The 24830-nt window shown below is 36.2% G+C and overlaps 1 protein-coding gene across 2 annotated transcripts in view; it reads right to left on the bottom strand.

Moving 5' to 3' along the window:
* Nucleotides 1–24830, bottom strand: part of CPNE8 (copine 8) — an 86585-nt gene that overhangs the window by 19147 nt on the left and 42608 nt on the right. For both annotated transcript variants that reach the window (XM_030450704.1, XM_030450713.1), the window contains 7 exons: nucleotides 23894–23957; nucleotides 22269–22372; nucleotides 20725–20829; nucleotides 17220–17261; nucleotides 16253–16328; nucleotides 10761–10814; nucleotides 8346–8407 (listed from right to left, as the gene is read on the bottom strand). In XM_030450704.1, the coding sequence (XP_030306564.1) occupies nucleotides 8346–8407; nucleotides 10761–10814; nucleotides 16253–16328; nucleotides 17220–17261; nucleotides 20725–20829; nucleotides 22269–22372; nucleotides 23894–23957 (507 nt within the window). The remainder of the gene's footprint in view (nucleotides 1–8345; nucleotides 8408–10760; nucleotides 10815–16252; nucleotides 16329–17219; nucleotides 17262–20724; nucleotides 20830–22268; nucleotides 22373–23893; nucleotides 23958–24830) is intronic.

Genomic DNA, 24830 nt, shown 5'->3' with positions numbered 1-24830 from the left:
CAATGACTCTCTAATACAGGAAATAAACACTGAAAGTATTTTTTTAAGTTTTCTGCCAAGAGCTACACAACTGTATTTTATTTTCACACTGGACACAGTTACTTTACTCCATCCTTTTTTCATTTTGAAAAATCCTGAATCTTGGATTAGGTTAAGTTCTACAAACACAATCAATTTTCAGCAGTAATACCTATTTTCCATTGAACATATTTTAGGCACAGTGATATTGACAAGGGAAGCGTGGTTTTACTAACCTTCTTAAAGCTAAAACTGCATCTTCATTCAGAAATGGTTTGAAATCATACTATGCATAAAATGCTTGGAGAGGGTATCATAGTTTTGGGCAGTATTTCATTCATGTGATCATACTCTGAATGAGCACACCAAGGTAATTATTGAAAGACAAAATTAAAATCTGGAAGCAGGAATGCAAAGATCTGTATTTGGAATAGCTATAAAAAAGCCATTCTTGTGCATGGATCAATTATTAGCACACAGTTACTGCCAAGAAAATGAATCATCAGTAGACTTTTACAGAATGACAATCCACAGTTCATTTCCACTGCCTTCTTCAGGACTAAATACTGCTGTTCTGAGATAATCTTTTAACTAGTAACAGTCTATTAGGAAAAGGAATTTGTATGAACTTGAAAACTGACTTTCTGCTCAGATTGAGTAATTTACATTTTCGTTTAAATGCTTCTTGGTGTGTGCAACTACAAACCTAATGACCAAATTAGCAAAGATTAAAGCTATTTGAAAGTTACAGATTTAACTCACATTTAGAGTAACTATTTAACACCTGGCCTTGCAGTAGTGCTTTACTGCTCAATCATAGAATCATAGAATCATCTGGGTTGGAAGGGACATCAGAGATCATCAAGTCCAACCCTTGATCCACTACTGCCACAGTTACCAGACCATGGCACTGAGTGCCACATCCAGTCTCTTTTGAAATACCTCCAGGGATGGAGAATCCACTACTTCCCTGAGCAGCCCATTCCAATGCTTGATCACACTCTCCGTAAAGAAATTCTTTCTAATATCCAACCTAAACCTCCCCTGGCACAACTTGAGACCATGCTCTCTTGTCTTGTCAAGGAGCCTCAGATCCTAAGAGAAAACACTGTTTATTTCATTAAAAGATGTGTATGAAAAAAATTCACATGGAATAACTTTACCATACTGATCAAGGCTAACATAAACTATGCTGGGTTGTGGGTAGACTAAGTCTCCAAAGAATGATAAAAGCCTGACAAAGCTCAGAGCATCAAGAAGAGTCACGCAGTTTCATACAATCTGGTCACCCCAGAATTTGTCCAAAAAAGTTGCGGCCTCCATAGAATTGATGCAATCTCTGAAAAGTTCAGAGAGCTAAGCTTTATGAGACAAGTTTTCTGCCAATACTTCTGCATTCTTCTTTATGCAATTCCACAAATTGTAACAAGCAATAGGAGGAGAAAAGATGGCCTCAATTGTGACAGGGGAAGCTTAGCTCAGATATTAGAAAAAATTCCTTCACCAAAGGAGTTTTTAGGTGTTGGGGCAGGCTGCACAGGGATGTGGTTGAGTCAGCATTCCTGGAAATATTTAAATGTGTAGATGTGGTGCTTAGGGACAGGGCATAGTGGCAGACTTGGCAATGTGACAGGTTAACAGTTGGACAGGGTGATCTTAAAACATCTTTTCCAACAAAAAGATTCTATGATTCCATATCAGAAATATCCCTCTGACTATGATACCATGGAAGAGAGACATGGAAGCCTAAGTTACACAAAGCATCTCTGAGGAAACGAGTAACAAATCACAAAGGGGCTTAAAATAAAGTTCAACCTTTGTACTTGAAATTAGCAAAAAGTACTGGTTTTTTAATGGAAAACTGGGTATTTCAAGCTCAAACACAAATTAGTACCACTGCAAAAAAAAAAAAAAATTCAAAAGTGGCATAATGTATTTTGTGTGAAAAATAATTATGAAAAGTCATTAATTAAAAGTCATTAACACATGCTATTCTGGATACAAATTATATGTAATCAATATATTTTAAAGTCCACTGTTTGGGTTTTATTTCTAATATGTTTTTAACAGCCTAATTCTTTGGTTGTATCAAGTGCATATTATTAAGTTATTCTTATTAACGCATTAACCTTTATCAGCGAAGTATTTTTAAACAAAATTATTGATTACTCTATTTTATGTAAGAGACTTTAGTTGAAAAATCATTAACTTAGAATAAGGATGCTCTCGTCTTCAAGACAATTTTAGGTGGCTGATTAAATGATGCAATGTTTAAAACTATAAAGATAAAACCCCCTATTATTTCTGATAAGGAAATTCTTTGGTTAAGGTTTTGTCCCTGCTTTTCCAGCTGTACAGTTCTGCAAGGAGCTACATTAAAAGCTCATGACACTCGCTACATCAATGATGTTGTGAAGTCATGAGGCTTTGCACAAAAGCTGCTAAAATTGACATGTGGCTGAGCTCCTGACTGTCCTGTCAGTTCTCTCCCAAGGGAGAACTCAGGTAGAATAAATAATCAAGCACAGTAATGTGTCTTATGGATTCAGAGATGGATGGATCACTGTAAGTCTGCAGGAATTTAGTTGGTATAGAAAGTCTTGATCTATTTGAACAGGGGAGTCTGCCCTGTGCTACCACAAGAAACAAAGAAAGTATCTTAAAAGGAACAGTAATCTTAACCTCATAACCACACAGCAGCCATTTTGTTTGCTTCTTTGGGAGTTGAACCCCAGTGTCTTTTAAAAAGAGCTTTATCAACACTGATATACATAAGGAAACAAACTAAGCCTGAGTGCAGCTTTTCACCAGGCTTGATAACATTTGTAATGATTAGGTTTTCTTAAACAGTACATTGGAAGGAATCATGAATTGGCTTCATGAATCATGAATCTGTGGCTTCAGAGGGACAACCAGCTGGTCCATTAGCAGGGGAGAATTTTTGAAGGTCTGAGGACCACTTACTGCATAGGAATCTACAAATGGAGCTAATGGAGTAGCTAAGAGGCTTTTTCCTCTCCATGGCATTTAATTCCCCAGTGACAGATATTTTTCAATTCTCCCTTTGCAGATGCTTGTTTGGCAAAATGCATTAACAACATACGGAAGATTTTTCTGATAAAAGCTTTAAAAGATCTTCCTCTTACATAGTCTTATTACTCAGTATTGTCAAAGATACAAAAAGTATATGGTAAAGCCTCCAAAATACATAACCATGGCAGCCCTTGCTTCATAACTGTATTTCACACCAGGTCTCCTTTGAACATCAAATATACATGCCATTACATTATATGATGTACTGGCTGGATGAAAATAGCTGTCCTAAAAGAAGTTCTAAATTCCCACTTTGATTGTCAATGACTCAACAGAGTTCAGTTAAAAATATAAGTCCAAATGCCTCAGAATCCAAAGTGTGGCTGTACATTTCCAAAAACATGGGTGAAACTATGGCTTTTAACAAGACAGTAAGAAGATATTTCCTCTTCCACTTAGGTGGGACTGAAGAGATGACTTGCAATTTTGGAGCTGCAAAAGGATTGAGAACCTGAATTTTACTGATTTACAAATGCCTAGAGTAACTTACTAGCTCACTCACTGTTCTAGGACGTCAAATGGGCTAGAAACTTCTGCACAGAACAATCTTTTCTGTCCTCTAAGTCTTGCAGTTTTTTGGCTCCTGGCCTCCCCTCCAGACAAAGCCAGAGCAGATTATAATTGTTCGACAGTCATTCCTTTAAACCAGGATAATTTCAGCATTCCTCTTCAAGGCTGTATCCCTTACATTCCTGAGCTTATTCATATATTTGGAGCTGTTCTGATAGAAGCACACTATTAATTTTAGAGGGGCAGGAGAAATCCAGTTTTGAAATATACACACAATTTTAGCACAATGTACTTCTTTTATATGTAGGAAGGTCTGTGTGAAAAAATGTGTGATTAAACATCAAGAATTAAGGAAAAGTCAGCCCCTGAGATGGTACTTGGTGTAAGATTCAGATGCGAAAGACACATCCACCTATTTCCTGCCAGATTGGTATATAAGCTAGTTTTATGTAGCAAAATGAAATTAGAATTTATAGACAAACTTCTATTTCATTCTTCAAAGCTCTTTAAAAAACATAAGTCATATTGATGATACTTATAATGGAATATCCCAATTAAACAGATGCAGACTCAAGACGTAAGTGAAATAAATACTGCAATCCAAATTTTTCACAGTTAAAGCTGTCAAGACTTCCATTAAATCAGTATTAGTTCTCGACAGCTCAAATTAATTACAATGAAAGTTCTTAACATGAAGTATTTCATAAGTATCCAGTTATAGAAGAGACAAAATTGTGCCAAGTGCAGGAATTGGTGTCATCTCCCTCCTGCCTAACTCCATGGAAGAAAAATAGAGCACTAAAAAACCAACTCTGGATGATGTACTGGATGGGAAAGCAGATTAATGATGTAATCTTCTCTTCCTCTTTTCTTAAAAATCTATCAACTGGACTGAAAGGGATATGAAGTAGCATTATAGGAGACGAAGGAAGAGAGAAACCAAGAAGATGACACTTGGTCTTCTGGTCATGTTTACAAATAACGGAAGTATTTAGGTTGTAGGAAAAAAGGTAGAAAAAATGGTAATATTTTATGCAAGTACTTCAGTTTTCACTGGTGTGTACAGAGAAGTAACTATAAATCAACATACAAAATAACTACATGGCAAATATTACTGCTCATACTTTTAAGCAGAGAGCATTAAACTGAGTTATAATAATTTTTATATAGAAGAGAGGAAGAAAATTTATGTGATAATTATTAATATCTCGTCTTCTCTGACTTGCAGTTGCAGAGATATATAGAAAATACCAGTAAGAACAAAGTATTATTTGTATTCAAAATTTTTATTTGTCTATAGAATGTAGATAATTATGTTTAACTTGTAACATCTCAGTGAGAAATGTGATAAATAGCAAAAAAAAAAAAAGATTACATATGCACTCACTATACTCTTTTTCCAAATTTAAATATAAGATTTCATTCCTCAGCTCCTTATTTGTACTCTGGTAGAGATGAATTTTGAATGAATGGGAACTAAGATGGTTGTGGCATATATATACACCACACTTTAAAGAACAAACAGTTACACTAGAAGTAGAACTGTTTCTTCATGCATCATACACTCCATGCAACTCAAACTTTTGGTAAATATGGATGGATGGCCATTTTCTACTTTTGTTAAAAGTCCACATGAATGTTACTGAGATAGGCAACAGCAGTTCTAATAAAAGTGACTCATTTATCTCAGACTCCAGGATTTTCTACTGAAAACAGAACATTTACAGAAATCAAAAGGGCATCACAAGAGACTGATCATGACTATTCAGAGAAATCACATCCAGAACCTTGATGCTCCAAGAACTCTTCTGCTATCTCAAGAAGCTGTCTTATCTTTTACAGTGATTCAAGGCTGGTACAAGCCATATTGATCATTGGAAATGGGCTCAGAAATACAGAAAGAATTGGCTTCCTAACCATGGCAATTTAGGTGCTTCATGAACTGTCTGTCAAGCAAATGTGCTGACTGAATTTTTCATAGCATATACAGCTAACATATTTTTCAGACGTTAACAGATTCAGTAGTGCCTTGCCTGACCCATATTAGTAAGTTTTACCTTTGCTAAACTGTACACGGTTTCAAATTCAGTCAACAAAAGAATTAAATTGTGTCTGAGGAAAAACTATGGGATCCAGAGTCCAAACATAGATAAGAAGTATTCCAGAAGAAATGTATCCAGTTAACTGAACTGGAGGAAAGGATATTCTAGAAGAGTTTGATGGCTTGAAGTCCAGAAGCATCCTGAAACAATGTGTAGCAAGTCCTGAGTGTACTACAAAGACTTTTTAATGGCCCTAGACAGACTCAGCCCTCCACCACATACCCAACCACCAGGAGCCCCATTTCAGCTCAGCCTTCAGTCCCTGCCTAAGCTACGGTCTGAATATGGGTCTCCAGCTCAGCCAAGCACATGCCTGCCCATGGATTCCATTAACCCAGATCCTGTCCCATGGATTGACTTCCTGGCTTAACCTCCCTGACCTGTCCATCACCGGCAATCTGACCACTCCCTTGCTGGCAATCACTGGACCTGAACCTGACTCAGATATCTCGTTTGCTTTTCCACCCTGACCATAGTCTGTCTCATCAACATGAACTATGCTCATGATCAGGGTTTAATTGAGTCTGGCCACAACGTCTGAGCCTGTCCTGCTTGCTTTGCCCATGTACTGTATGACTGGGCCCTGGCTGGTGAGACCCTGCCCTGGTGGTCATGCTATCCATCTCCACTCCCAGCTCCATTCTGCGCCCATTCTGGGAAAGCAGCCTCTGCTTCCTATAATCATAGAATCATAGAATTGGCTGGGGTGGAAGGGACCTCAGAGATCATCAAGTCCAACCCTTGATCCACTACCACTGCAGTTACTAGACCATGGCACTGAGTGCCACATCCAGTCTCTTTTTAAATATCTCCAGGGATGGAGAATCCACTACTTCCCGGGGCAACCCATTCCAATGCCTGATCACCCTCTCCGTAAAGAAATTCTTTCTAATGTCCAACCTAAACCTCCTCCAGCACAACTTGAGACCATGCCCTCTTGTCTTGCTGAGAGTTGCCTGGGAAAAGAGACCAACCCCCACCTGGCTACAACCTCCTTTCAGGTAGTTGTAGAGTGATGAGGTCTCCCCTGAGCTGCCTCTTCTCCAGGCTGAACAGCCCCAGCTCCCTCAGCTTCCCCTCATGGGATCTGTGCTTAAGTCCCTTCACCAGCCTAGTTGCCCTCCTTTTGGAAGCAACACAGTTGCCCTCCTTCCTGACACAGAGTCCCTCACAGTGCATCACTGCTTTGCCTCAGTGATACACAACTCCCTCTGAAGGTCACCTATAACACATAACATGATGTGCATACCAAGCAACACTGTAATATCAAGCAATGAAATATAATGTTGCAGAGGCTCTGCATCCTATATCCAAATAAGAAAGTCTGTTCAGCCATCAAAGGGCAAGAAAATAAGCAAGTTAAATAGCAAATATACTAGAAGATACTGAGTAGGAATTTTAAAGAGAATACATCTACATCTACATTCTCATTTTTAAGTACTACATGTAAAATATTCTTGTTAGGTTTAATCTTTATGAGCCAAAAGAGACACAGTGTTTTGAGATACATTACAAGATAAGCTCTCTCTTAGTGAAAACTTTTATTTTTTTCAATGGTGATCAAACAGCAGTCAAGTTGGATTTTCTGACTTTAAAACTGAACTTTTTGGCAGAACTAAAATATCAAAAAGGCTGTTAGTCCTTGAGAGAAAAAAATACACCCTGCAGCAGGCCATGGGTTAGGGTTGACACTTTGGAGCACATCTTAACATTTATCTACAGGTTATCCATTCAGTACGGAGTGCAACCTCAGGTTGAAGTTTTTCAAAATTTTGAATGCAGTGCAGTTGAGATACATTAACTGACAGCTTCTCTGTAGCTAACACTTATAATTGTTGGTGTTACTTTGACTTCATGAACTTCAGCCATGAATATCATAGAATCACAGAATTGGCTGGGTTGGAAGGGACCTCAGAGATCATCGAGTCCAACCCTTTTACCACCGTTGCGGTTGCTAGACCATGGCACTGAGTGCGGAATAAATCTGTATTAGAAATCTAGGAACGTGTAACATTATTTCCATTTACTTAAAAGAACTGTTTTCTGGCATGGAGGTTAAGAGCCAGGAATTTCTGAGATTTGATCCCACTTCCAGGCATATTCTAGGTAAACCATTTAATGCTTTTGTCTCTACTTCCCTTTTGGGAAAATGATAATAAATGAGAAATACAATGTGTTTTTACATAATTAGTATTTAACATATAATTTTATATAATTAATATTGAAAAAATGCCTTTGAAGCGGAAAAGCTCTAAATAAATGCCAGTATTAAAATACCCAAAGGTCAGTGTAATCAGAAGAAATAAACCAGAATTTTACTAACTGAAGCAGTCTGTAGATAATTCCCTTTCAGTTAATTCAATTTTCACTGGCTAATTAGAGGTCATTACATTTGGTGTTTTAGTACCAATACCACTCCCAACATTATAAGGGAAGTTCCATAACTTAACTTACATCAGTAACTATCTGCAGCTTTTTTGTAGGAAAGTACAGCCTCTACAATGAGGAAAAATGCATCTCTTCATACCACTTAGAATCATCATGTCCAAATTATATATACAAATTATTATCAAATTACAATGAGACTATCAAAACAAGAAAGGTTTGTTGCCAATCACATACCCGCCTTTAATATAGTCAAGGAATGAAACCTCTGTTTCAATTAGGAAGGAAAGCAACGTTACCTGAAAGCAAATGAAAGACAGAAAGACATTATTGGCATTTCCCAGTTGAACAAATAGAGACATAAGCACAGTGGTTTTGGACCTCTATCCAAATCCTCTATCTATATTTGGATGTAATTTCCTAGATTATTAGGAAAAAAAAAAAGAATATCAAAAAAAAGAAAGCATTTCTTTGCTTTTTTATTTAAAAAAACCCCAAACATATGTCTACATATTGTCTAAATATTAGAGGCAAGATAATAATGTATCTATGAGTACTTCAATACTGTGTTAAGAACCCAACCCACACCAAAAGTGGCAGAGAGTGTGTAAGTCAAGTATGCAAACATCTAGTAACTTTTACATATATATGAAATATATTTAAAAAAAATGTAAAGTGGAATATATAAAAAAGCAAAGATAAGAAATTTCTTCAGATCCAGCTTTTATCATTCAGAAAATTAGACAGGTCCAAAACCTAAACAGTGGTCTAAAGGTGTTACTGGCACTTCTGGCACTTGAGTCACATAAATATGAATCAAGTGGAAAAGATCCAGTATTCAAGATCTTCTTATAATGCACAACATTTACAAAGCAAAGAATCAAATCGAGATTATTTCATTTTATTTACAAAGTGATACAAAACTCTCAAAGTATAAATGCATCAGGCAGTCAGTGAAAACTGCTTAAGTAACTCCTCAAACCAAATTCACTGATAATGCTACAAAGAATAAAAAAGGGGCTGGATGGAAGTTTGATTTGCCTTCAACTGTAGCAAAATATGAAAATATCCCTATGTTGCAATCCTGAACTCAGAATGAGATTACAGGTAGTAATTCTGTCTTCTATCCCAGTTCCTTTGTGATTTTTTTTGACTTGTAAATTTTTAAAACATCAAATTCTCCTTATAGCTGGGAAGAGAAGAACATTACAAAGTTCTACCCAACTATCAGCAGCACAGTCATGCACAGAAGACTGATATTTCTATGTATTTTTCCCTTGAACACAATCATTTTAATGATTCATCTGTTATTACAGCTGTTCATCTTTTTCCTAATTACTTTAAGCAAATATTTTCAGTGAATCTCATTTAAAAAGGTAAAAACCAGGAATAGACAAGACTTCCAAAGTGGCTAAGGTGTTTACTACCAATGTTCCAAGTTTTATACAGTTAATTTCAAATTTCACTACATTTCTTTGTTTGAAACTATTAATGTATCCTGAAACATTTCTGCTTAGTACACACCTATTAGTGAGTATGATGATCTTGGTGCTTGGTTTAGAAATCTAGAAATCTGTGGGATAAGGAATCTTGGGTGAATGACACGGAGAAGGCAAAAAAACCTGCAGGCACACAGGAAAGCAACAATGTGGAGAAGCATAAGGGAAGCCTGAAGGACCAAGAGAAGGGTGTGAAGGGCAAATGAGGGCAGCAAACAGGACCTGATAAAGAAATTATAGAAGCAGCAGCAGAGAATACTAACAGGGAAGGAAAGAGGAAAGCAAATTGCCAACAACTGTTTTTGGAAATTTCCATGTAAACTAAAACACAGGATAAGAAGACACAGATGATTTTCTCAGTCCAAGCATGACAGAAGTCCTGGCTTTCAAATGCAGACAGACACATGTGAAGGTGGTAAAAGACTTAAAAGCAAAATGAACAGGAAAACTGAACATGTAAGTGCATTTTTTTCTTTTCTGTATCCTAAGCCAGATTTTGTATCTACAATTTTGAGTACGTGTACTTTGAGTATTGATTTTAAATAATCACTTTTCATAAGTCTCTGAATCAATAATTTGATGTATCAGAACTTTTTTTAAGATGTTAAACTGTAGTAAAAGGAGTATGTTAAGCAAAAAATAAATTATCTAATAAATCAGATCTTTAATGGCAAATTCACATGGACAAGCTGTTTCTGGCCCATTTTTTACAATTTAAAGCAGAACTACAAGATAAGTGCTTATTCTTAAAGCCATGAACAGACCTATACAAGAATTTGAGGATGACAAATTATTTCTTCAAAGCTACAGGTCATAGTGAAAGCAGACCTATTGACGTCAGAGGACCTGCTCATGTGGAGAAAAACCACATGCTGGATGTGTTTTCAAAAAATAGAATTTGACTCAGATTTTACTATAGCTCATTTTAGAAGTCATCAGCAACTTCACAGCATGCTTTGAAGCAGCTTTTATTACACACTTTTATTAGACACAAATTAAAAAAAAAAAATCTGAAAATATATGCTTCATAGCAGTAAATGGTTTAATGTTGTGGCCTTTACAGAAGGTTATATTCTAATTCTGTTAAATTACAAGTCAATTACACTCTGTTTCAAGAGAAGAGCATCCAGTAATACAAAATATATTTACTTACTGTTCCAGAATTAACATACTTTTTCTTTTTTCCTTTTTTCTTTGGATTTATTACCTAGAAACACAGATACATATATTAAAGTGGTATGATTTATGATTTAACAAAGATAAGTTCTAAATTACTCCCAGTGCAGAAAGTGTTCTACTTTCAATGGATTTTACATTTATTCAGCATACTGTCTACTTAAGCTCCTCACAGCTGTGATATAGAGGGATATATATATATATGCATATTTGAAAACTGGTCAATTTATCTTCATGGTATCTCCTAGGTAAGGCAGTGCTGTTAATTGCATTTGACAAACAAGAGACTGGGGCAACAGAGGTGAGAGTGTTTATTATATCTGTGTGCTCAGTGAAACACTCCTTTGCATTTTCACAAGAGCCTGCATTTTTCTGCATTCCCAAGTACAGTGTTTGAGTGTACCCCCTCACAGCTTCTCCATTTTACAATGCAAATCTTCACATTACAGTTAATTTGTTTCCATCTCCTCAGTAGTATCTGAGAAACATGAGTGGTACTAATACTAGTTTCTGTGTTTGGTGCAAAGACAGGATCTGACTGAACAGAAGAGCAACTGGAGGGATAGATCATCCTGTCCCAGAAGAGAAACTCGTAAGTAATTTAATGAAAATGAAAATTGTTTTCCTTTTGAATAACTAACCATTCAAAGGCAAGTCTCAGTTTCATTAAATACAGAAACTACAGAAAGCTACTCCTGCTTTTTTCAAAATTGCATGTGGAATTGGAAGCACAGCATTATTGTGTTAATTAGGCCAGTCAAATACCTCCCATGTAACTAGCAAACTCAAATCCCTGTGGCTTACTGCCAAGTTTTACTGTAAACTACTCACAGATATTCTGTGAGTTACAAGGGCTTAAAACATTCTCAAATTAAATCTTAGCTGCTTCACTGCTATAAAATATTTAAACTATTTTGCCTGGGAAATGGGAAAAACAGTAACACGTGTCCTCCAAAAATTTTCTCACACCCCTGCCCCAAAATGCAGTTACATTTAAAGATCATATTTTTTGCACAGTACAGAAAAGTTGTGAAATGTAACGCAGAGAGAACCACCATTTGAAGTCTTCCCAAACAGGGTAAATGAGATGCATTTTTTATCTCCAGTTTACCACACAGTTACCAGGTAAGTATTCTTCAAAGCTCTTTCTGCCTTAAACAGACACAAGCCCTTAAATACCTAAAAAAATCCACATAACTCCTGTCCCTCCTATTAATGGTGTCTCACTTGGTGAGGAAAGGATTAAATCTGTGGAATGGTGATTTATACACATTGCAATCATTCTTATTGAATCAGAACCTTAGACAGAAAGTGACTCCTGCTGACAATTGCCCGAAAGATGAAAATGAAGGTAACAGACTGCCTGCTTGCCCTGTGGCCCCTCATTCACAGCCCTTCAGAACCCAGTGGTCAGGCCTGAGTTAGCAGCATATTTTTTGCCAGCAGTCAAAATGCCAAAAAGGAGATTCATCTAAATCTTCTGCTTCAGGTAACCTGACAATTGGTTTATTAGGAATTGCTAGGGAATGCACTACAGATTGCAGTGAAATTGCTCTCTACAGCTACCTTAAAGGAGGTGGTAGCGAGACAGACCCTGGCCTCTTCTCTCTGGTGACCAGTGATAGGACAAGAGGAAATGGGTTAAAGCTCTCCCAGGGGAGGTTCAGGTTAGATATTAGGAAAAACTTCTTCACAGAAAGAGTGCTGAGGCATTAGAACAGGCTGCCCAGGGAGTTGGTGGGGGCACCATCCCTGGAGGTATTCAAAAGATGGGTAGATAAAGAGCTACAATGAATGGTTTAGGGGTTATAGGGTGGACAGGTGGACTCAATGGTCTTAGAGGTCTTTTCCAACCTTGATGATTCTGTGAAATATCATGGGAAACTGGGCATCAAATATGATATAAATCACAGTTTGTCTTTCTCCTATAGTTCTAGGTACTATAATTATGTTACTATTCCTGTTTGTTTGGTGTTCCCCCGAATTTCAGATATCTTTATAAATAAAACAACATTTTTTTAGCCTCTGAAATTCTTATACCCCTGCAGCAACCCAGGAAGCTACAGGAACTTTTACCTATTAAAAAACCCAAGTCAATTGAAACCAGCTTGTTATAGCAATTTTTCTAATCTGGAAATATGGGACACCCACTCAAGCACAAATTTTTCCATCTGCCTTAGATAAATTTGTAAATGCAAAACAATTTAAAAAAAGAAATTGCCCAGTCTATTTCTGATATTGCACAAACTGATCAAGTAGGGGCAGTAGTCAAGTACAGAGGATTGCCACAAGAAGAGGCAAGCATGGGATGCTCAGGAAATGTATACTATTGCTGGGAACAAGATATTGACTCTGTATTTAAGAAACTGCAAAATTACTCAAGATGTTATGACAGAATATTCCTGGTAAGTTAGGAGTGATATAACAGTGACAGTGATACAACAGGAGATGTTTTCAGTGCACACAGTAATCTGTGCTGTGACATATTCATAGGAAACTGCTGGAAATTACAGTAATTCTGGGTCTGATCTTGGATCTAATTAGGAAAAAGAACCATGGCTTTCAGTTACCTTTGTCCTGCTTTGCATAGCAGCACCTTTGATAATTTTTAAAATAAAAGTGCAGCACTCTCTTTTCCTACCTCACATTAGTGCTTACCTAAACCATCATACTTGTGATCATCTACATTAGGAATATAAATTTTCACAAAATACTGAAGTTTAATGGCAATGGTCTTGGATATATCACTAGGATATGTTAAGGAAAAACAAAGGTCTGCACACATACAGAAAAAACAGGCTATAGCCACATAAGCTTTTCTTCTCATTATTAGCAAGAGTATCTTTCCTGAGGAAGAAAAAACACATTTCAATTCTGAGAGACACTGAGCATAAGAACTGCACGAGGCTGCAGCTCACAGTGCAAATACAGAAGCTGACCTAAATCCTTTGAAAAGCATCCCTAAACCCTGTAGGAAAGTCAGAGATATTTGAGGGACAGAAGAAGTCTTGAAATGAAACTGCCTACCAAGATAACCATGATTAATTAGCTGGATTTGTCTTACATCTGAATCAGCCTTGGGAGAAGCAGAACTGAAAGAAGTTCCAGCTATGGGATTAAGATTACAGCAGTGAAGATCTCACAGACAGGCTGGGTAGGTGTTTCACCACACAGACAGGCTGGGCAGGTGTTTCACCAATCCAGACACGTATAAAAATGTAAGTGAAGGAACAGGCTCTCATAGCAGAATGGACAAAGAGGGAATAGAACCACAGTCCTCAAAACTGTCACAGAACCATCTCAAGAACAACTACAGCCCATAAGCTTTGTTAAGTCACCAGGTAGTACCACATAGCAGAACTCTGTATTACCTGAAGTATAATTTGAAGGCCAACTAGCTGCTGGTTGGAAAGAAGTTGCTCATACTAACAGGACTACATTAAAGAGAGATTTGGTGGAAAAAGCTATTGGTATTTTTTTCATATGACACATATGACCATTGTTCACGTTGAGAAGCCTTAGATATTACCCCCCACTAAGGAACATGAGGAGGGATAAAATCAAAATCTTGACTTCTGGTAACAAGGATAGAGCCACTAAATAAAAACCAAGAAAAATACCACACACAATGTCCCACGTAGAAGCTGAAAAGTAGCTCCAGAATACAGGAAGGAAGAAATACTTTCAGGGGCTTCAAAAGCAAGAGGGAAAAGAAAAATGCCTTCTTTTATTTCAGTTCCTATATTTGGTCTGCATGATGGAAGACAAGTGTTGAAGCCACTGACGCAGTAAGACCCATTTTATGCTACCAGAATTTCTAAAGAGCACAAGGACTCTGCACAATGACATTTTGCAAACAGAGGGCTGCTTTTAACCACGGTAATCCTGCTAGTAATCAGACCTAGGAATGGTCTGTGGTGTGTCAGCCTATTGTGTTGTGATGACAGCAATCTATTGCATGTGGATAGGAGTCAAAGTCTAACTGAAAAAATCAAGGCTCCAGGAACCAAGGCAAAATGAAGGCCATTTATAGTAGGATGCCCAGTCACCTTTTCCTCCTTTTGCACTTTGACAAATACTCTATTTTCCCTGGCACATGTTCCTTATCCAACTGATACAAACATCTTTTAAGTTGATTAGAGAGAAGACTATAGCCTCTTCAATGTGAAAGAAAGGGTAACAAAATTGTTTTTAATACCATTTATGAATTCTGAAAGGGACAAAAGATCTCATATTTTATAATCAGCTTAATTTATAAAGGATCTTCAAAGAGTTATCGGGCAAATATACTGTATGGAAATTTAAAAAATGCACACTAAAAATATCTACTATAACACACAGTTCTTTGGGTTCATGACTCCCTGATCTGAATCACTGAATATGAGCTTCACACTTGGACTCTTCTAAGGTTCCTCTATGCTCAGTATATAAATACTTTAGGCCAATAAATACAGCACAGACTGTACCTTGCCTAAACAGTAGTTTTCTTGTGTTGTATGTTTATTTGCACAAACTCACTGATTGCTTCTAAGAATAAATTGCTGCATATTTTGAAGGTTCAGTAAAGTTTTACCTTGGAAAAAAAAAAGTTTACATTTCCACAAATCCCAGTACAATGATTAAAATAAGCAAGATGTCTTCAACTAAAGATTTATTAGATCTGAAAAAAAAACACCTGAAAACAAACAAACCAACCCCAAAACCAAACAAGCCTGCACAATTTTGCCCACAGGGCCCTCAGGAGAAGAAAAATAGGAGAAAAATACTAAGAGGGAATGTGGACATAGTCTGCATTCAAGTTACAGTACACAGTAAGGTCTTATCACAGTTAGAAGTCATCTAACAGTATATGACTGAATTGACAACTGCCTGTCAATCCCAGTAGCTGGCATAAATATATGAATCCTAAACTGGAAATGAAATGCAGATTTTTAAGCAAAGATGGTAGATGACCACATAAAAAACCTTACCAATAAGGAAGCTATTTTCTCTGCCACTTGTAAACCCTGCATCAAAACTCCAAAGATTCCAAAGTCTGCACTTAAGATCACTGGCATGCGACTGCATCTGATGCAGGAATCACCAGATATGCTTTGGATAGGAGAAAATAGCACACAACACATGTAAAATTTGGCAAAAGGAGAAACGAATGACAAATTGTTCATATACAAATGGGAGTAACTCAGTATTTGCTCCAAGTTACACTGGAACAACCCAGCTTGAGGGGCTCTTTTTCCCCTATCACATACCGGTGTGCACACAGACATGCACACAATACCTTCGTGTCTTTTAATCTTTTTATCAAGCAACACTTTAAGATTCTCTGCTCCTCTTTATAAAAGGGGAAATGAGAAATACTTCTAAAGTTTGATTCTGACAAGAACTGTGCAGATCTTACCCATTTGCCATGAAAACATTGAAAGTGTTCTCATTTATTTTCTGGAAGTGAGTAAATAGTACCATATTTACCTCATAAACATTGAACTGAGATTGGCCTCTTGACAACTCTCTGTAACTTGTTGTGAATTCTCCGATGAAGTCATGGCTGTATTAAAAAAAAAGTTTTTGAATCAAATGCACAGCATTTGTAAATTAAACATCTGTTTATAGACAAGAGAAGCACGGCCAGGATGAATTGATAAACAATGGCAAAATCCATAATTTGCTTAACAATCTTTATTTTGTGTTTTTTTGTGTATATCTGTTGCATGTTCATGCTATCACTAACAAAAATCAAGAGGTTTCAAGTTTAGCTTAAATCTTTCTGATGGCTTTTGTGTAACTTAGCTGCACAATTGGGACCAGGTTGTAAACTAGTGATTTTATACCAATATAAGCTTACAGAATCTGAAAAGCAAAAGTGGGCTATCAAGGACTATCACCATTTTTTCACTGGATGACCACTGGCACCACAGTCTCTGAACTGTGTGCAAGACCATGTGAGGGAAAGGGACATATTAAGAGTGTGAAAGGAGTAACTTAAACCAGAAAAGACCAGCCCCATAAATCTGTGTACTGTGACAATGAATAGTACTTTTATGGGTAAGATCCAAAGCTTATTTCAGCTGATATGTTTTCCCATCTGGGAGGAGAAAAGCAATCCACCAAGGCTACTCAGCTCATAGTATAAGACACCACTGGAAAGTGGATTTTAACCTAACACTAAAGCAATGGTTATCAAGTTCATCCTTTCTAAATTCTATTTCTGCTCCATATATGGATATACACACATCGTGTTTGAAATGGGCTATTACCAAAACTGCAAAACAAACCAAAGCTGTAACACAGCAAAACTTTTTTCCAGTACCTGTACCTCTAAATATTGATAATGACCACTTTCTAGTCCTGTTCTAGCCACTCTATATTTATACATTTTAAAACATGTATATATATGCATGGATAACCCTAAAGTTTAACAAAAGAATGAATGTCTTACCTTCCATCTCTATCCCAATCATACACCTCTACTTTAATGGTCCTAAAAAAAAAAAAATCAAAAAACCCAACCTATTAAAATGTACCAGGATTGCCTTTAATACCGTTATTTTAAAAAATATGGGTGCATCAATTGTGCCAAATCCAGGAAGCAGAATTTTTCAGTAATTTCTCATGGCACAGAAAATATCAAGTAACTCAGGTTACCCAATATATCTTCATATATTAATACTAAAACACAGCAGTAGCTAAGGAAACAATTAAAACACATTGGAAGTTTAACTGATACATTTTTACTTGCTGACGCTCTGAATTTTTTGGTATTTTTTAAATAAAGGATTGTTTAAACCTTAAAGCATTATAAAAGTTTTAAAGAACATTAATAAACTGAAACTTACTGTGGAGGTTTCTTTGGAATATGCTATTATCTGGAAAAAGGATACCTACTGTGGGATAATAACAGCTTACAGGAAAAAAAATTATATATCCATATTTGAGAAGAAGTGTGCAGAGGTTGAAAGGGCTCTTGTAAAACACAATTATTAAACAGCAAAGTACAGATTAAAAGCAATGTTCACAATCCAAAAAACACATTTTAAACACTAAAGAATTCTAGTTCATACATTTTGTTTTTTAAATGAAAATAACTGCTCCAGAATATAGTAAAACTTTAAACTGGTAGACAGCATTAGTCTCCTCTAAGCATTGTGCAGAGGTGAAAAATGAAAACTGCGATTCACTCAAGATTATGTGAAGGCCTCCCTGTGACTGTGGCTGGAAGAAATTCGTACTTCTTTAAAAGAGTGCACTCCCTCCATCTCTTATTTAAGGAGGTGTCTGCTTGCCTATCTGACCAAAGAGGAGAGAAAAGTGCTTCCAGATGGAAACAAGACAAGCAGACTGTGGGCAGCGGGGTTGGGGGGGGACAAGATAGAGGCAGATTCTGAGTACCCGTTTTTCCCAAATTGTCTGATTGCCCTGGACACTGTGGGAATACTCACTCTTCCCTTAGTGAATCGGGAGCTGGTGGGCAAACTGGGAAAAAATCAGAAGTTTGCCAACACACAAGTACTCAGTGCAAATACTTTTTCAATAGGAGAATTAGAGTTTTTTTTTTCACCTAAACCAGAATTGAAAATCGAACTAGTAGATTATTCTACACACAAAATACATGGATCTAAAATATTTTTTCAAAAAATAAAACTGTGACTCATTGGCAAATTTTCAAAGAATCACTCTATGAACAACAAGTATTTAATGGTTTCCTACAGTTTTACCAGCATCCCTCTGATGAATGTGCAACTGGATACTGTGTGAATCCTGATACTAAGACAGGGTATCAAAACAGTTTAACTAAAAGTATAATCCAATAAGCAAGTTCATGTTTCTCCTATGCATAGGAGAATTATAACTCTTATGAAGAAAGCTCAGAGAGTGGTGATTAATCAGCCTAAAGAAAAGGTTCTGGGGAGACCTTACTGTGGCCTTTCAATATGTAAAGGAGGCTTAGAAGAAATCTGGGGCCAGACTTTCTGAGTAGGGCTTGTAGTGACAGGACAAGAGGAAATTATTTTAAACTGAAAGAGTTTAGACTGACCATAAGGAAGAAGTTTTTCATAATGAAGGTAGTGAGACACTGGGACAAGTTGCCTGGGAAAATTGTGGATGCCTCATCCCAGGAAGTGTTCTAAGTCCAGAATGGACTTTGCTTTGAGCTTTGGCTGGTCTAATGAAAGATGTTCCTGCCTGTGGCAGGGGCACTGGACCAGATGATCCTTAAAGGTCCTTTCCAATGCAAACTATTCTATGACTACAAGCATATGCAAAAGCTGCAAATGAAAGATGAAAGTGGAGAAGAACTGTTTCCTTATGAGCAAAGAGAATCTCTGAGGACAGGTCTAACTATTCTTTCTTCAGGAATGACTGGGAAAATAGACAAAATGTAGTAGAAAAAAAATTCCCACAGGAAGGATCAATCTTATTTTACATTCTTAATAGAGTATATCATCAACATCATTAATGAAATGGGAAATATGTATCAGGATGGAGATAGCATCTAGTTTATTTATGTCCTCTTATTACAGAAAGAAAGTATACATAAGTAAATCCAATGATCAGCAATAACAATTCCTATCTGGACTAAAATGGACTGAACATGGGACAGAAAAATAACACCTCCAGTCTGCCTATATTTGAAGCAATGACTTATTTTTATTCTTTAGAACAGCTTCACATGAGGTGATGTCATCTGGTCTGTGGTATTCATAAAGGAAACAGGAATCTAAGCAATTACTTTATAATTTGCTGGCACTGAAGCTGCTCTCCCCTTTTTTCCCTATGAGATAAAAGTTGATTAAATGTTTAATAATTTTCTTCACTGGGAAAGCACTCTTTGGGGATAAGGTTGATCAACAATTGATATGTACACTAACAAATTTATTTCCAGGTGCTTTTCACAATTTTTTATGATATTAAAAAAAAAAACAAACAACCACACACACAAAAAACCCACAGTTGCTTAGTTGCTTTGTCTCTTTCTCTTCACAACTCACATTTAATGGTTTTAAATAATTCAGATCATGAATTACACATTTTTATTCTAAGCTTCATATATTTCCTTCATGATTTTAAGCTAAATATTGCACTATACACTGCTAAAAGTATCATGACGAACTTACAAGTCTACAGTTCTCAGTCTTACTTAAATAAACCCAATACTCCAGCTTTCAGGTAGAAGAAACAGATAAAATAGCAGACATTTAACTCGGCACTAAATGGTAACACCCATATCTAAATGCATTTCAAAAAATATGAATGACAACAAGTCATCCACAGGGAGTTAAACATTTTTTATTTTAATTTTATTTTAATAATGTTAATATCTTGATTTTTTAAAGTAGTCTAAAAATGTGCATAGTTCCTTGATTTTACTGATTTGCTTGATATTATTGGTAAAACGTTGGTTAAAAAAACGGTTGAATCACCAAGTTTTTCAAATATAGGTCCTTTTCTATGAGATCACTCAAAACTTCAAATCTGATTATTATTATTATTACTTTTTGTGTTTCTCATCTATTTACCTATGTATTTTAAAGGCTTTCATTTATCAGCATACTCTGACATTAAAATGTCACCTGAAGATGGATCATCATTGCTTTTCATTAAAACATTATGAAAAAATACTTTAATGCACTAGAAACAGTGGCCATTCTTCAAATTACTCTTTTCTTTTTTACTGTTTCTTAATCACACCATAGAGAAAAAAGAATTTTTTTCCAGAGATCACCACTAACATTTTGTACAGATTTAGCATGTAGGCTTTATTTTTTCTAAAATCTTTAATTGATGAATGATTTTGAACACATATTATCCTTTCAAAATGCTGACTAAATAACCTATGTAACAGCAGGAAGTAAAGTATGTAGAAAAACTTACATGTAGAAGATTACATGAGTTAGGGAGGATAAAAAGCTGTAGGTATTAAGAAAGCATAACCCTTAGCTCACCGGTCATAGTCTCCGTTGCACAGTGCTCTGACAGAAATCTTGAATGCCTGCCACACTGGATTTAATGTATTTTTTACAACTTCTGTTTTGTGGCAGATTGTAAAACTGTAATAAAAGAGAAACATTTTTTGTTTATTTTCTTTTTTGTGTGTCATAAAACATGGAATCAAAACAATTATATGCATTCACTGATACAGGGTCAATATAAAATTTTAGATTAAAAAAAAAATTCAGTGAAATCAGAGAGAAGAGAGAACAGAATAGAACAGAACTCTTTGAAAGAAATTACAGGGTGGTAAACAAGTCTCATCCTAAAACTTAGACAAGAATTACAATCATTCAGTGAGGTATTTCAGGCAAAAGCAGTCTCCATCCTATGTCTTTAAACAGGCCTTGCACAGCCAGGAATCAGTCACAGATCCAGAAGGAAAGCAGCCTGGTAAGGATTTGACTCTTAACTAGTGAGTAAGAAACTGAGCCAAGAGAGAAAGGGCTTTCTCATACTTGTTCCTTCTTTTATATCTATGATTTTTTAACCAGGGCTGTCTCAGATAAAACATTTAATGCTCTGTGAGATCCCAATTTCATCTCCTCTCAGAGGCCAATGAAAAATCAGTGGCTCACAGTTTGCCTCCTGAAGGAAGTAGAGAAGCACGGCATTCAAAGCCAGGAGAAACTTCATATACCAGCACTTCCAGTAATGCCCAGAGAAATCTTAATGTCACTCACAAAAGAGCTGGGACTCCTCCAGGCTAGCAATTTAAAATATTCCGCATTGATTCAGGAAGCAGTTCCTATAATCTGCCTCCAAGAGGAAAAAAGCAGGGAACAGACAGCCCTATACCCACCCATATACAGGTTTATGTTAATATTTATTCCTGTTCAGCTACTGAAACAAGTAATATTATACATATCAGGTGTTTGTTTTCATACAGTGTTATAAGCCATGACTATCAGTTTCCAAGAAAACGTGACCTGCCAATAGATGCTCACATAAGCACTATCTTGACCAGAAGTTAGAATGTCAAGTCTCAGCAATAGAACAGGAGAGGTTAACAAATTAGAGCATGAATGCAGCAAACAGTCAAAATTCTATTTAAGGTATTTTTGAATTCTCTTTACTAGAATTCAGCCAAAAAGAGGAAAAATATTTCCAAATTTGCAGTATAAAATGTTTTTACCTAAAATAATTTCTAAGCACTAGCGTATGCTGCAGGTACAATTTTCTTTGAGAACTCTATTTAATTGAAAGGCATACTGCATCTTAGCAAAAGTAACACTATTTAACTGTTTTTATTACCATTAATTTTCAAAATGCTCTACATTTATAATACATTAAACTCTTAAAACCCTAGGTTTATTTGTCACAATAGTTTTATTCTTGTACTGTGTAACATGACATACTTGAATTCAACATGAATTATAAAAGAGACAGATATTAACCTGACAAGTATATAAATATATAAAACGAAAACTGTATTTATCATCTGCAAATAACAAAGTTGCCTGCTGTTTAGCAGCAGAAATACTTAAGAGGCATTTACCTGCCATCTTCGTTGCTTCGGTGAAATACAAGGAAAGGATCAGATTTCCCAAAGAAGTCCTTTTTGTCTAGTTTGTTGGCACAAAATTGCATTAAAACTGAATCCTGAAATGAGTAATACAGAAGAATTGCATACAACATATGGTTTACTACACTAAAATAGGAAAACAAAGCAATTATCTAATAACCAAATATCACACAAAATAAATTAGGGTCTCTGCCTTCTAGATGGCCTCTAAATATTTGTGTTCCTGCAATGTCCATACAGTGCAATTTGAACTGCTGGAACCAGGAATTCCTTCACAGGGCAGGTGGCAGAGGAAGGGTACATTTATATGCTAAATGATGTAGGTTTTTTCCAATAATTTCTGACATCCAGAGTTGCATTCTGGGGAAGGCAGATGCACAGGTGAGGAACAGACATTAGAATTTTCCAAACTCCAGTGAGACAGAACAAAGCCTTATTCCCTCTGTGACTTAAACGTGTAGTTGTCTGCTCCTGCTGTCTGTAAAGCAAATGGCTTAGCAGCTTGCTAGTAAGAATCTAGCCTCTTCCAGAATGTGAGCCTTGAAGATAAAATACACCCATTCTGATGACAAATAAAGAGAAGCTTCTTTGCTCGGGGCAGGAAAACTGGTAAGTCACACATCACTTCTCTGGGCAGACTCAAGAGTGCAAAACTAAACCTGCAGCCTCACCAGGTCACTGGGCAGAGCCTGCTGGAAGCAGGTTCCACAAGCAGGTCTACAGGTCTAACAGCAGTGACAGGAAGATTAGGGAAAATGTGGGCTCACTACTGAGCAGGACAAGGGACTGGGTGACAAAGGACATGGGGAAGTCCATGTTTTTCATAGCCTTCTATGCCTTGGTCAAATAACCCTTCAAGAATCTCAAGCACCTGAGATAGTCTGGAACACATATGAGTTGCCTTGTCCCTTAGCCCCAGGAGAAGGAGGAGCAGTGACACTTGTGGTGAAAGTCATGACCACACCATGCCTCTCCCCTTAAACAGCCACTGATGCCCAGCCCTCCCCGTTGCCCACCCCCACACTATATTCTTCTGTTTTCTATTAAATAGTAATCTGTCACTAACAGCCACTGGTTTCTCTGAAGAAAAAAATTTAAACTCTTCTTTTATGGCAATTCTGTAAAATACCTTACTAGTTTTTCCCAATAAACATTTCCCATTTTAAAACTGCTATGACTCACTACTAACATAAAAGCTTACAAGGTTAAAAATTCTTTTATTTGATGTTCATGTAATGTCAATATTCCATAATGGAATATTCCGTGTTCTATAATGTCAATATTCTGCATTTCCATGGTAGAAAAAAATTGATCTTTCTTAAAAATTGGACACTGATATTGAAATTTGATAAATTACTTGGTGAAATAAAGATTTAGAGATTTAAAACTTATCTAAGAATCCAAAACATAACGCTTCACACTTTTTTCTGCTTCTTCTATATAAAAACTAAGAGTAGCTGAAATGAAAAAGTTATCCTAATTTCTTACATATATCACAAAAAATTTATACAAAGGTATAACCTTTGACAATCTGGGGGAGTGTAAATCACAAAATCATTTAAATTTTATTTTTTAAAAAGCACTTAACACACACTTACTCGGCAACAGCCTAGTTCCTCTGCTGTCACTATGACTGTTCCACATTTCTTCCCAGGAATTCCTCTGGAAGAAAATACAGCCTCAGTTCCTCAATACCATTACTGAAAGTTGCAGCTGACACAGATAAGCATAAGGTAAGAGTTCAAATCACAAAACTGGTGGCATGCTATACATTTCCCTTTTCTGTCATTTGTCCTGTGTAAAAAAGCTGATTTATCCTAAGTGAATTGATGAGTTGAATATTTATTCTAACTAGCAAGAAACAAGTTTCAATTTTAAAGGAAATAGCATACATGTTTAAATGGCATGAAAGGACAATATCAGAATTCTACTTTCCTCCTTTCCTTTGAAGTTTTATTTAGAGATGACTCTGCAATTCACTGATACGTAAAAAACACCCTTTTGCAAATTTTCCTTAAAAAAACCCTAAAAAATATTTAAAACTACAAACCATCCTTAATTCACAACATTTATTCTGATAAGCTCATGAAGACACATAATTTCACCATCACATCAGATACAACAGTTGCAAAATTAATTATATATAATTCACTCAACTAGAAATTAAAACCATGCTGCTGCAGTATCAGAAATCACAAAACAGATCATTAGCATGAAGAACAATACAGGCACAGAAAAGCCACATATAATGTGATAGCACTCAGTGCCAGCAGCCTTAGAGGTGGCGGGGGGAAAGTACAAATATTGAAATTCAACCTTTTGCACAATGCTATATACAGCAAATATATAAAAATGAGAAGTTCTGCAATAACCTGATGTCTCTTAGTATGTCAATTAGCACCTTGGCAATTACTTTTAGAATTCTTTTCAAAGCTAATGTTATTGCTTATGGACATTTTATTTCTAATATTTTTTTGTTTATATCTTTCTTGAAAAGAACGAATTAATTACTTGGATTAAATTACTTTCCAAGAA

The sequence above is a fragment of the Calypte anna genome, chromosome 1, assembly GCF_003957555.1.
Source record: "Calypte anna isolate BGI_N300 chromosome 1, bCalAnn1_v1.p, whole genome shotgun sequence".
In the NCBI taxonomy this organism is placed as follows: domain Eukaryota; kingdom Metazoa; phylum Chordata; class Aves; order Apodiformes; family Trochilidae; genus Calypte; species Calypte anna.
Note: the sequence above shows the minus strand (reverse complement) of the source record. Positions and strands in the feature narration are given on the sequence as shown.